This window comes from Pelobates fuscus, chromosome 4 (genome assembly GCF_036172605.1).
Source record: "Pelobates fuscus isolate aPelFus1 chromosome 4, aPelFus1.pri, whole genome shotgun sequence".
Lineage (NCBI taxonomy): Eukaryota > Metazoa > Chordata > Amphibia > Anura > Pelobatidae > Pelobates > Pelobates fuscus.
Genome location: NC_086320.1, coordinates 237,049,455 through 237,062,125, shown reverse-complemented (window position 1 = coordinate 237,062,125; position 12,671 = coordinate 237,049,455). Strand labels below are relative to the sequence as shown.

Here is a 12,671-nt window from a genome sequence, read left to right as displayed (position 1 = left end):
ATCCTCCACTAATATAGGGACGCCGGAGTTGATTACAAGCGTTACTTTCCCTGTGAGGATACAAGTTAAAAACTGTTATATGTTGTATAGGGCACCTACCCACAATTAAGTTCCCACCTACTACCCGGTATTGAATAACGATTTCCCCTATTCTTCCTGAGATAAGGGGCATCTCTGGCACACTGTAGCCATACTGTGATTTTCGTCTGAGATCTTAGTTACTCTGCACCCATACTTTACGATCTTGCCAATTAACCTGAATAGGGCAATAATATCGTATGCACTGTACCATTCCTGCTGTGGGGACCTATTTACTATTGGAGTGTGGTTCTTGCCCTGTCTCTGTCCATTTACGTTTTGTCTATTGTCTTCCCGTTTGTACCCACCTTCACGTAGTTTGTCTAGTTGCAGCCACCGTGTCTGCCTCAGGTATCCATTACTGAGACAGTAGTGACTAGCAACTTCGTCAGTCATTGTGTGTGTCTTTAGCATTTCTTTATTAAACCATATATTTTTTTAATTATTTTCTTACACACTATCTAGAGACAGCCTCCTCTCTCTCCTCTTGTATTTATCTATTTAGGGTTATCCCCTGCGCTGTCACCTATCATAGGACCAACCCTCTACTACACAAGAGTAAAGATGCCATTCTAGAAATCTGAGTTTCTGATATACTAAATATTAATAATGTAAAAAATAAATCTTAACCTACTTATTGTGTTTTCTATAGAAAATCGGTATATTGTCACAGCAGTTGAAGAGCTTCTTTTTACATATTCCTGTTTAATATTGCTTTACAGCTATGCAAATGTGGAATTTCTCAAATGATTAGCAGCTTTACTTGTTGTCCACACCCAGTCTTGTCAAAACACAATAAGCTACACAACTTTCATACCATCCTTAAAATGGCTTAACAGTATTACATGAGCAGATAGCATCCAGTATAATCTACCATGATATTCCAGATTTTTTATTTCAATTAATCCATTAATAGATGTAAACATTTATCTATTTATGTTAACCTATATCCCTGAAAGAAAGAATGTACAATGTTCAACATGTGGCTCTAGGAATATAAACAAACAATGAAAATCATTCTCTAGAAGTGGCAGAACAGTTAGATTAATTTAAATTCACATTCAAAACTTTACCTAAACATACTGTTATTTAGAATTAGGAGATTACTGGTAGATGTTGGCACAGAAAGTAAAAAAACAAAAATTTTACATTACTCTGGTCAGAAATTCATAATTATCACAAAGCTATATTGTGTGATTACAGATAAATAATATTCCATATAAAAAATATAAAACGTTTAATGCACATGTGAAAGGCAGTACTTACTTTGGAGACAAAGTATTTTGAGAGGTGTTGGTTGGGGATGTAAGAGGACTGCCCCAACTGGCTGGTGAGCGGGATGTCGGCCTTGTTAAAGGACTACCAGTTGAACCCTTAACAAAAAAACAAAAAAAAATAAACAAAGAACCAAAACAAACACAAAACACATTATTCCAAAGCTACAAACATTGATTTCTGTAGTTTATCACAAAGTCTTAGTTACAGCTCACAATTAAGCATTACCTGGCTACCATTGCCTGAGTTTCGGAGATGGTTGTGGAGAAGCTTGGTGGCACCGTCTTGAAATGTTTTTGGTAAAGCTCCTAGAAGCATTGTGAATTCTGGAGTGTTCAGTTCAAACAATGAAATTAGCACTGACTGAGCTGCCTGAAAAATAAAGCCAATAGACTGTTTAGATTTTTTTTTATGACGTTTCAGATTTAGGGTGAACTCTAACAAGCATACAGCCTTTATTAGTGAATAATTGATAAGTTGTAGCTTTCAACTCTGCTGATATTTTACTGTACCTTTATCTAATTTGTAAGAATTAATCTTTCCCCCAGTCATTAATAATCCACCTGTCAAGATGGAAACTTACATGCAATTTGAAAAAGTCTGAGAAGGGACTTTAGAATATTTGAGGGAATAATCATGGCAGGTGTTGAAAAGCCATGTAAAGCTCATTAAAACGTTATAATTTACAAATATATTAGAATCTATAAAAAAATTATTTAGCATAATTTTTAATTTAAAGGGACATTATAGTCACCCAGACAACTTCTGCTCAATGTGCCAGGTCCCCCAGGATTTAACCCTTCAGATGTAAACATAGCAGTTTCAGAGCAACTGCTATGTTTACATTGCAGGGTTAATCCAGCCTCTAGTGGCTGTCTTCCTGACAGCCGCTAGAGGCGCTTCTGCGACGCTGAATGCCAAAGTCGCATCCAGCGTGCAGAACGTCCATAGGAAAGCATTGAGAAATGTTTTCCTATGGACTGTTTGAATGTGCGCGCGCATGCGCATTCAGCTCCACTTGGGAGCGGACGTCGCCGGGGAAGGAGAGGTCACCAGCACCGAGGGATAAAGATAAGTGGCTGAAGGGGTTTTAACGAGTTTGTTTTCCTGACACTATAGTGATCCTTTAAGAAAACAAAACAAAAAACTTGTTCTTAACTTTAACAGATTTTACTGATATGACCATCAGCAATGACAACGAATTTTACTAATCATTATAGACTCAATGTCACAAAATAAAATAATAATAAAATGAACATCCCATTGTGCATATTGGTAAGTAATATGTTCTCAATACAAGACTGGCAATGAAAATGCAAAAATGTTAGTAGCTTTTGTCTGAACTGATGCAGTGCTTTGCAACAAGAAGCCATTAATTTTTTTTGTACACAATCTTTTTTTTTTTTTTAAATTTAAGCTGAAATATGAAATTAGCATAAACCCCCCCCCCCACTTTTACGGATACGTTTAACACATGGATAACGGTTACAATGCAAAAATACAAAGAAAATAGCACTACTTTAATCTGAAAGATATAGTGCTTTTATTCCCTCTTCTGGCCTCATTTGATGACATAACTTAGAGAAATATGAACTGTAACCAAAGCTACTTGTAATGATTTTTTTGAAGAAGTGAAGACTGGGTGAGTGTCTAACGTAAAAGGCAAGGGATTTCCACAGGAACAGTGCAGTCCTAGAGAAGTCTTGAAGGCGAGCATCAGAGATGCTCACTGGAGGCGCTTAGTGAGTAGTGGGCGAAGGACAGAGGTGGGAGAGGGGTAGTAGGTTTTGGTATGAGAAAAATATATGTTTAAATAAAGTCTTATTTAATCACTTTTTTTTAATTCTTTTTTTTGCAGTGCATATACATATAACAGTCGCTTGTGAGGTACCCCAACGGCAATCCTCTAGCGTGTCGTAGTCATTTGTAAGATTGAGGTATATGAGAAAGCATGCACAATTTTATAATTAAGTAGAGGTTAACAAGAGTGGCATGGTCTAGTTACCGTACATTGCAGGTGTCCTGTATTGTCATGGCAGCATGTACTAACTAATATGCAAAACATGGTAAACAATATCATGGCACAATATTAGATTGTGATAATTTGGTTTAAAAAATTACGCCTGATAGGCTAGCCTACGCTGGACAATAGTGGAGTAACTGGCATAGCTGGGTGCCTTTTTGTAGATCAGCACGTCAGTTGTGGGGTGAGGCTGGTGAGGTACTGGGACAGGCTAGCAGGCTAACAGACTAACTGCTTGTGGGTTGCCAGTGCCTCTAGCTTAATTCACTAAGGTGGTGTTGGTTAAAAATAAAAAGAGTGACTAAGAAGGAAATCCCTAAGTATAACTCTGCTAGTCAACTTCAAATAACATGCTAGGTCGGCTGTGCGTAGTGGTTAATAAAGAGGAGACATAAATCATGCTGTCTAAATATAGCTAGTGTTTGCTGTTCGATGTTAATTTAGGGGATTATGCTTATGCATGGTATGTCAAGGAAAGGGCACGTATTCTTATTGTTAAAGCTGGTTACATGTCCTAATACATGTCAAGAGGTAAGTGCACCTGCCAGGTGCAGTGAGTATTCAAGCAATTGGCAGTAAGGCAGGCCGTGTAGGTCGTGTCAGTCAGCCGTTACCCTGCAGGATCACAAAGTCTTCCTGGTATGGCGGTCTGCGCCATGCTTTCAGCAGTCCAGGAGTGCGGGGGAGACTGGCTTGTGTCTTTGTGTGAGTTGCGCCTGTAGAGTAGGTTCTTGCGGCATGGGTCACTGCGGGCACTTCCATGGTGTAGCTTGAAGTGGAGCCTCCGGGGATTCTGAGGTCGTCGAGGGGGAGGAATAGTGCCTACTGTTTGCTGAGGCCTCCGTTTTGGTAGCGGTCCCCTCTGCAGCGCGGAACACTCTGCTGCATCAGGAATATGCACCGGTTGCTGAGGTAAGGCAGGAGCCAGCAGCGCCGATGTTATACTTTGCATTCTGCCGGTAAATGCACGCTGGTGTAGTTTTTCCCAGCATCACAGGAAATTTTCTTAGAGGCGTTGTAGGGGATCTGTGGTAGTGACCTGATGGCGCCTATGGCTGGGAGGCAATCTTTGAGTATAGGGTTGTGGTGACATTCTGTCATCAAACTAGCATGGTGACCAGGGGTCATGTGATCAAGTTCATGTAGATCTTTCTTACAGGGGGATAAGCTTTACTTTGATATGGTAATTTACAAGTCAGGAAAGAGATAGCCACTCCCCCCTCTATCCTCATTCCTCTCTGTTCCTTCTTGGCTGTGCTACTAAGCAGATGTGCAGACGCCATGTGCTATCTTGGTGAACCATGTTATACTCTGTTGCTTCCTTTTCTTCCTTGGTGGATGTGATGTTGAACTTGCAGCAGTGAGCCATTACTAGATGGTGAAGGCCTAACCGTGGGTGAGATCAAACGTGTGGGGAAGGGGATTACTATATAGATAGATAGATTTAAAAAGAGTTGTTGCTCCGTGGGTCTGGGCTGTGTGTTTGTGATACATTTATAGTATTGTGTTGTTGCCTTCTAAATAAATACCTTTTAATGTAGACGAACCTTGTGTAATATTTATATTAATTTGGTGATACACCACAAGCGTGAGTAGTCAGCCGCCATCTTGGGTGCGCCACGAGGGCCAGCTTCTTGATGCAGTATTCGAGACTTGGGATTCGTGCCGGGAAAAACTTCTATATTGGCCTAAATTGTTGGATGATCTGAGCGTACCAAACTTACTCTTAGTAAATTGGCATGACCCCCTGGTATGAGACACTGGGTGGATATGGAGTCATCTCTTATGGGCTCTGACTTCCATGAGTTCTATTTGTGGTTTGGTACACCCCAGTGGGATCTTCTTGGGACCCCGAGTGCTGCCATTTAAAGCTCCTTAACCATATGGGGTAAAATTTGTTCTAAATTATTTTGTCCCTGGTTCCTTCCCCTATGTTTTACATCCTTTCTAACAAGGATTTTTCCCTATGTGCTTAAAATGTTAGTAAACTTGAGGAAGCTGGAGTACAGATATACAAACATTTTTAGACAGCTGATAAAACTCATTGAAATAAATTGGTCTGTTAACTGGTCCCTTGTACTCCAGAGAATATTTCTGTTTACTTCAAACCTAAGATTCCACATATACAGGCAATATTAAATCCATAGCAAACCATAAACTTACACTATTTGAGAATTTATGTAACAATGACTCCAACCAAAAGGGAATTAGGACTAAACATTTATAATTTTATAGGTTACCATTCACATATATGGGGAGGATTGACATATATCGAGCACCGAGAAACTTATTTAAATAAAGTACTGGAAGGTAATACCCGGGAGAACATTTAGGAAGCATCAACTAAAGTCTCAATCTCGGTCACCCTACTGGATCCAATGTTTTATTTATATTCAGTTGGCATACTACTCCAGCTAAATAATTTAGAATGGACAAATAGATGAGTGAAGTCTGTTGGAGAGGCTGTGGCCATAGAGATATCTACATAAACATGTGGTGGAGCTGCCCTGAAGATGTCAAGTACTGGTATCAAATTATTGGCTTATTTGTACAAGTTTTTTTTATAGACCCTTTTGATTTAGATCATTGATTGTTTTGTTTAACGAGGCTTGACGATAGCTGACTCTGTTGTTCTCAAAAATTTTACAATGAAATCCCTATTGGTGCCTTGAGAATATGGGCAGTAAATTGGCTCAAGCAAAAGATTCCCTTCTTACATGATATCAGTGCTAAAACTGATGGCAATTCACTTTATGGACCAACTTACTGCTTCAGTTAGAGGAACACTGCCTATATATATTATAAGATTTAGCCCATTTGTGATACATTGAATAATCCTTCATAATAAATTCCTACTGTACGGTTTGGCTATCTTCTTACAATGGTACTTTCCTTCTTCCCTCCCTACCTCAAATTGCTTGTTTTTTTTTTTTTTATTGTGCCTCTCACTTAAAATTGCACATTTCATTTTTTGTGTCAATTTAACGCATTATGTTTTGAAAAGAAAATATTTAATTCAATCTGTATTCACTGACATTTAAATGCAATTGCATGCTTGTACATAAGATTACCTTCATTTTTCTCTCCGTATTGTTACACATTTTTCATTGATTCTTTCAGGATTTATTTAAAATTGGTTGGGCATTTCTAGTGTAGAATTCTACTGAACGTTAATTGTCTTGTACTTGATGTACCCTATCCTTTAAATAAAGAATTTAATATATATATTTTAAAGTAACTTTAATGTGGATTTCTTTGCTAGTGAAACAATAATTATTTAACTTAGAAGTAGTATAAACAAGATCATTGTGCTGACAAAAGAATTTTAGCTTAGAAACTTAATAATCATAAAATCTGTTGTTGAAATACTAAATTTAATGGTCCATGATATGTATATCAATTTTATTGTAGCACAACATTTGTTGCATTAATTTACAAAATACCCTTGAACAAGAACTGTGTGGAATGAGGTCTGGCACACGCCACATATGATATGATAAAAAGATTAGCAGTACAAAGACCTGAAGGACTATCTGATAACTTTCCACTTAATATTATGTTCAAATTCCAGGAGCAACAAGTCTTACTTAGATCCATTAAGATCAAGATTAGCAGTGTATAATAGTTAATCCTGCAATAAAATATATTTTCAAACCATTGCATGCTGTGTATAATGTGGTAGAATGAAGGGGGTATTTGGAGTTTTGTAATTAGGTATTGTAAACGTTTATCACTAAACTGTGAATTATCTGTAATTCAAAGTTTGCCAATAATTAAAAGTGTCATATGTGGAATATAAACTACAAATACCACACAAAGAAAATATTTATAATAATAATAATAATAATAATAAATAGAATGTCTGAAACAATACATATTTGATACAATTTTCCTAAAACAACATCCATATCACCTATATTAATTTATAAATAAAGTGAACCTCTTGTATTTCAAACCATTTCCTACATCTATTCATTTTAAGACTTGGCAGCCCAGGCTTTCTGTCTTTTATCAGATGTAAAATCCTGGCATTCAAAAAAAAAAGAATTGGAACTTAGCAAAAAGCTCTCGACATATACCATCTTATCAAATTATTCAAGTTGTCTAAGATTATGCATTAAATGTTTGTCTCTACTTATTTCTTGATGGCCATGAATAAAAAAAAAAAATTTTTTTAGTCTACTGCTGTGATTGACTTGCATGATCATACATCATACATAATTTAACATTTCAAATTTCCCACACATTTTTGAGACCTTATTTTTTGTGATCAGGTCTATATGTTAAAATGATACCATGCAATGGGGGTGCTTCAAAACAAGTAAGTGTTGGTGTTCCTGTTAATCATTCACAGTTGGCATGCTGTTTAGATTGTAGATAAGTGGGAGTGACATTGGCTTCTCTGCTTGAATGGAGAAGATTAAAAAGATAGTGCTGTATGGCTAATGTATTATTATCTTTGACAAAAACTCACATCATGGTCTATAAGCAAGACACTGCAAGACTTTTTTTTGTTCTCTAACATACCTGATTTTTCTTTTTTTTTTCCCAATCCTGATTTTTCTTTTAACGTTCACAGTAAAGTTGTACATTTCCAAAATAATATTGAATTATTTCAAAATTATCCAATTGTTTAATAATGCTGCTCTCAAGTGTTGAGATTCAAGATCTTTTCAGCAAGCAGTTTTAGAAGCTGATAACCATGAAATCCAATTGATTTCAGAAAAACATGTTATATAACTCCATAATAAAATGAAGTTGCCTCTGCTTGTATCTAGTACCTATATATTCTACAGCTTTTGCTGATTAAAATGTCAAACTATATCTAACATTGTTGGCAAATTAGATTAATAAACTTAGGTCTCGATTTAATATTGTTGAATACGTTTTCCAAATGAGTTAACCCCTTCAGGACGGAGTCAATAGTGCACGTTCTGATCAAAACAAAACGTAAACAAAAACTGGAATTTGCGCTATATGTCTGTTCACCCGTAGTTCCCCTCTTTCATATTATATGCACCCACACTTATTATATATCATTTTGTTCAGGAGAAACAGGGCTTTAATTTACCATTAACTATTCATATATGGAATATAATTTATTATGAATAAAATAAAAAAAACTGTGAGAAATTTATTTATTTTTTAAAAATGTGTAGTTCCGCCTCACATTTTAGCTGTACATGTCATAATACTGTTAGGTTTTACTGCAACAAAATGCACATATTTGTAATCAGCGATGTCTCACGAGTACAACAGTACCCCCCATTAACAGGTTTTATGTTGTTTTGGAAAGTTACAGGGTCAAATATAGAACGTTCCATTTTCAAATTGAAATTTGCCAGATTAGTAATGTTACCTTTGAGACGGTGTGGTAGCCCAGGAATGAGAATTACCCCCATAATGGCATACCATTTGAAAAAGTAGACAAGCCAAGGTATTGAAAGTGGGGTATGTTTAGTCTTTGTTAGTAGCCACTTAGTCACAAACACTGGCCAAAGTTAGCGTTCATATTTTTTTTTGTGTGAAAAAAGCAAAAAACGAATATTTGGCCAGTGTTTGTGACTAAGTGGCTACTAAGAAAGACTGGACATACCCCACTTGCAATACCTCGGGTTGTCTACTTTTGCAAATGGTATGCCATCATGGGGGTAATTCTCATTCCTGGGCTACCATACGCTCTCAAAGGCAACATAACCAATCTAGCAAATTTCAATGTGAAAAAAATGAAACGCAAGCCTTATATGTGACTCTCTAACTTTCCAAAACACCATAAAACCTGTACATGGGGGGTACTGTTATTCTCGGGAGACTTCACTAAACACAAATATTAGTGTTTTAAAACAGTAAAACATATTACAACAATAATATAGTCCATAAAAGTGCCGTTTGTTTGTAAAAACTGCAAAAAACGTCACTTTTACTTAAAATATCATCGTTGTAATACAATTTACCAGTTTGAAACACTAATATTTGAGTTCAGCGAAGTCTCCCGAGTAAAACAGTACCCCCTATGTACAGGTTTTATGGTGTCGTGGAGTATTACAGGGTCAAATATAGTGCTTGCAAATTAAATTCTCTGCACTTTCTCCCTGTGTTGTCAGGCATGTCAATCAAATTTTAATTAATCAAATCACATAATTATGTTAAAAGATTATTTAAATATACATGTAGAATTTTAATATATATACATATATATGTATTTAAATTCTACGTGTATACTAATGTAATCTTTTATGTAATTATATGTATTTATCTATATATATATATTTGCGGTTATTTGTATTTTATATATAGATAGATATATATAGAATGTCATTCTAAGTGTATTTTGTTACCAATATATATATATTAATAACAAAATACAGTTAGAATGAAATTACATATGAATATATAATTTATATTAAATTTTGTTTCAATATTTTATTTATTTATTTTATTATTTTATTTATTTATTATTTTAATTATACGTATATATATATAATATATATATGTACATCTATTATATATATAATATATATACATATTATATATATGTAACATCATTCTAAGTGTATTTTAATGCTAATATATATACTTATATTAGTATTAAAATACACTTTGTATGACGTTACATATATATAATATGTATATATATTATATATATAATATATATACATATTATATATATATAAAAATATTTTCAATTTATTTTTTAACATGTTTAATTTCTTTTTTTATACTTTCTTACCAGCAGGGGGACTGTCTGATATTTTAGACAGTCCCCCTGCAGGCAGATCCATAGCCAGCTATAGGGGGCCATGTGATCGCTCTTTGAGAGCGATCACATGGCCCCCGGGGGCCTCATTTGCCGTGGGAGGGCTGCCTGGGCTGTCAGGCAGCCCCCCAGAAGAGGATCGCGGCGGAGGTAAGTATAACTTACCTCCTGGGGCTCAAAGCCGTTACGGCGTTCCATGCCGCCGCAACGGCTTTAAAGCCCATTATAATGGGGACGGCATGGAACGCCGTAACGGCGTTAACGGGTTAATATTTTTGGAAAAAACTTTTCAAATTACTTTTTCAACATATAAACATATCAAAACATTTATCATATATATAAAAAAGAAAACATATCAAAAACTATTAAAATATTACAAAATTAAAGAAAAGGTTGTATTCCTAACACTATAGTGTCCCTCTCCCCACTTTGCAATCAACTAGCTCTGTGTGATGCAACAATTCCAGAGCCTTTTACAGTTAAAAACCAAGCTAAACCGACAACAAATCCTACCCCTGATCAGCGTTGACATGAGGAAATGACTGCAGTAGCGGAATTCCGCCTCAGAACACAAGTCCCAAGATATGGGGGATCTACTGTTCAGAGGGGCATTGCGTGGTACACCCAAAATGGCTGCAGAGACTCCTCGGAAAAAGAACAAACATTAGATACCCTGGACAAACTATCCACAAAGAGAGGCTTACACAATACATCCTCTGACATGGACGTTATACTAGCAACTAAGCGGGATATTAAATCCCTATTGAAGGACATTCGCACCATATTTCAAGTGGATTTGTCATCGTCCGCAGGGATATCCACTCCATCACGGGCAGAATTAGAGTGGCAGACGAGGACGTACTGGAGCTTCAGACTAAGCAGACCGCACTGCACGAGTTGCACGAAAGGACTCGGGAAAGCACTATGGCGCAACTGGCTGAGTATATCGACAAGAGCCGGTGCTACAAAGTAAAAATACAGAGAGTCCCAGAAGAAGTGGCTATGGCCGATCTAGACCACTACCTACGTCGTCTGTTCCTTAATCAACTACTGCCTAAAAGGCCTAAGGCCATTATTAATGGCTGCTACTGCATACCGAAACCAGAGACAGGTCCTAATCCCCCAACATGGGATCTCATCACTGGACAAAATGGCGGTCCTTGCAGCAGTCCGAAGCACCTCAAAATGTGAATTTGAAGCCCACACTCTGGCTTTCTACTCTGATCTGTCTCGGGCAACCCTGCAGTGATGAAGCTCTCTCCGCCCAGTTACCAGTGTCTTGCAAGAGCATAAAGTCCCCTACAGATGGGGCTACCAACCTTCACTCCAAGTTACCCAGGAGGGCACACCACACAGGCTTATGGAGATCTCAGAGTCTACAGCCTTCCAGCAAGCACAGAGCCTACCTGTAGGCGACCCACAACAACGATCAACGCCTGGGAGGCACCGTTGGGATATTGACAGGGTGCAATCCCAGCTGGCAACCGAACACCGTCGGCCACGACTGGACCGAATGACTGAAATTGTATATACTTGTGTTAACTTAATTACCTAATTATTTTCATTCTTTTTCTGGTAAACAGCCATAAGAGGCACATTTAACCCTGTAATGGAAACATTGTAGTTTCTTTAAAACGGCAATGTTTTCAGCTGCAGGGTTAAGGGGACAGGGGCACAGCACTGAGACAACTTCAATGAGAACAAGTAGTGCCTATAGTGTCCATTTAAAATATTTTTCACAATATTAAATATTTTTTTCAAGCTTATTCAATAATAGTAAATCATTTGGAAAGATCATCTAACAATATTAAATTGAGGCACTTCTATAGAAAATAAACTACAGTGTCAAATGAAATAATAACCAAATCTAACAATACTTTGACATGAAAGAATCAAACTTAAAACCACATACCTTGCGAACCTCAGAGCTTTTGGGTTCTGTTGTCCATGTTATGATGCGAGAAACAGCAAGTCGAGTCTCACTTGAGTTTCCAAACTCTTTGGGATCCATTTGCTGAGAAAGAGTTTCTATATACTTAAGAATGGCAACCTTTACCTAAAAACAAGAGCAATACTTTTGAATATCAGGTATATTTTGAAAGAAATTCCCACTGGGCAGCACAGAAGATCAACTGGAAAAAATAAAATAAAAAACTAAACTTGTCATAAAACTAAACTTAATATTAGTTTTAACTTTATTAGGAACCACAACAGCAACGTTTCGACCCCAAAAGATCTTTGTCAAGCTGATCCATACATCAATTTTACAATATATATAACAAACTTTAAACAATCACAATTATGAAATACACTTGTGAATCAGTATCCTAAGCAAGTAGTTTAACAGCTGAAAGTAGTATACTACTTAATTAGAAAGAGAGTCTTATACTTAATTGCCAAAAACAAATGCGCTTTGAAAGACTTATTAATTTGTTGATATAGGAAAAAGAAATGTATATATTATTTTTATATGGATACTGACATAACATCGAAGTGTATATAGGACATAAAATACACAACATAAATACAATATAATGT

General features: G+C 36.5%; 1 protein-coding gene across 38 annotated transcripts in view; it reads right to left on the bottom strand.

Moving 5' to 3' along the window:
- Positions 1-12,671, bottom strand: part of CLASP2 (cytoplasmic linker associated protein 2) — a 266,936-nt gene that overhangs the window by 28,062 nt on the left and 226,203 nt on the right. For all 38 annotated transcript variants that reach the window (XM_063451964.1, XM_063451965.1, XM_063451983.1 and 35 more), the window contains 3 exons: positions 12,046-12,189; positions 1,582-1,725; positions 1,345-1,451 (listed from right to left, as the gene is read on the bottom strand). In XM_063451964.1, coding sequence (XP_063308034.1) covers positions 1,345-1,451; positions 1,582-1,725; positions 12,046-12,189 — 395 coding nt within the window. The remainder of the gene's footprint in view (positions 1-1,344; positions 1,452-1,581; positions 1,726-12,045; positions 12,190-12,671) is intronic.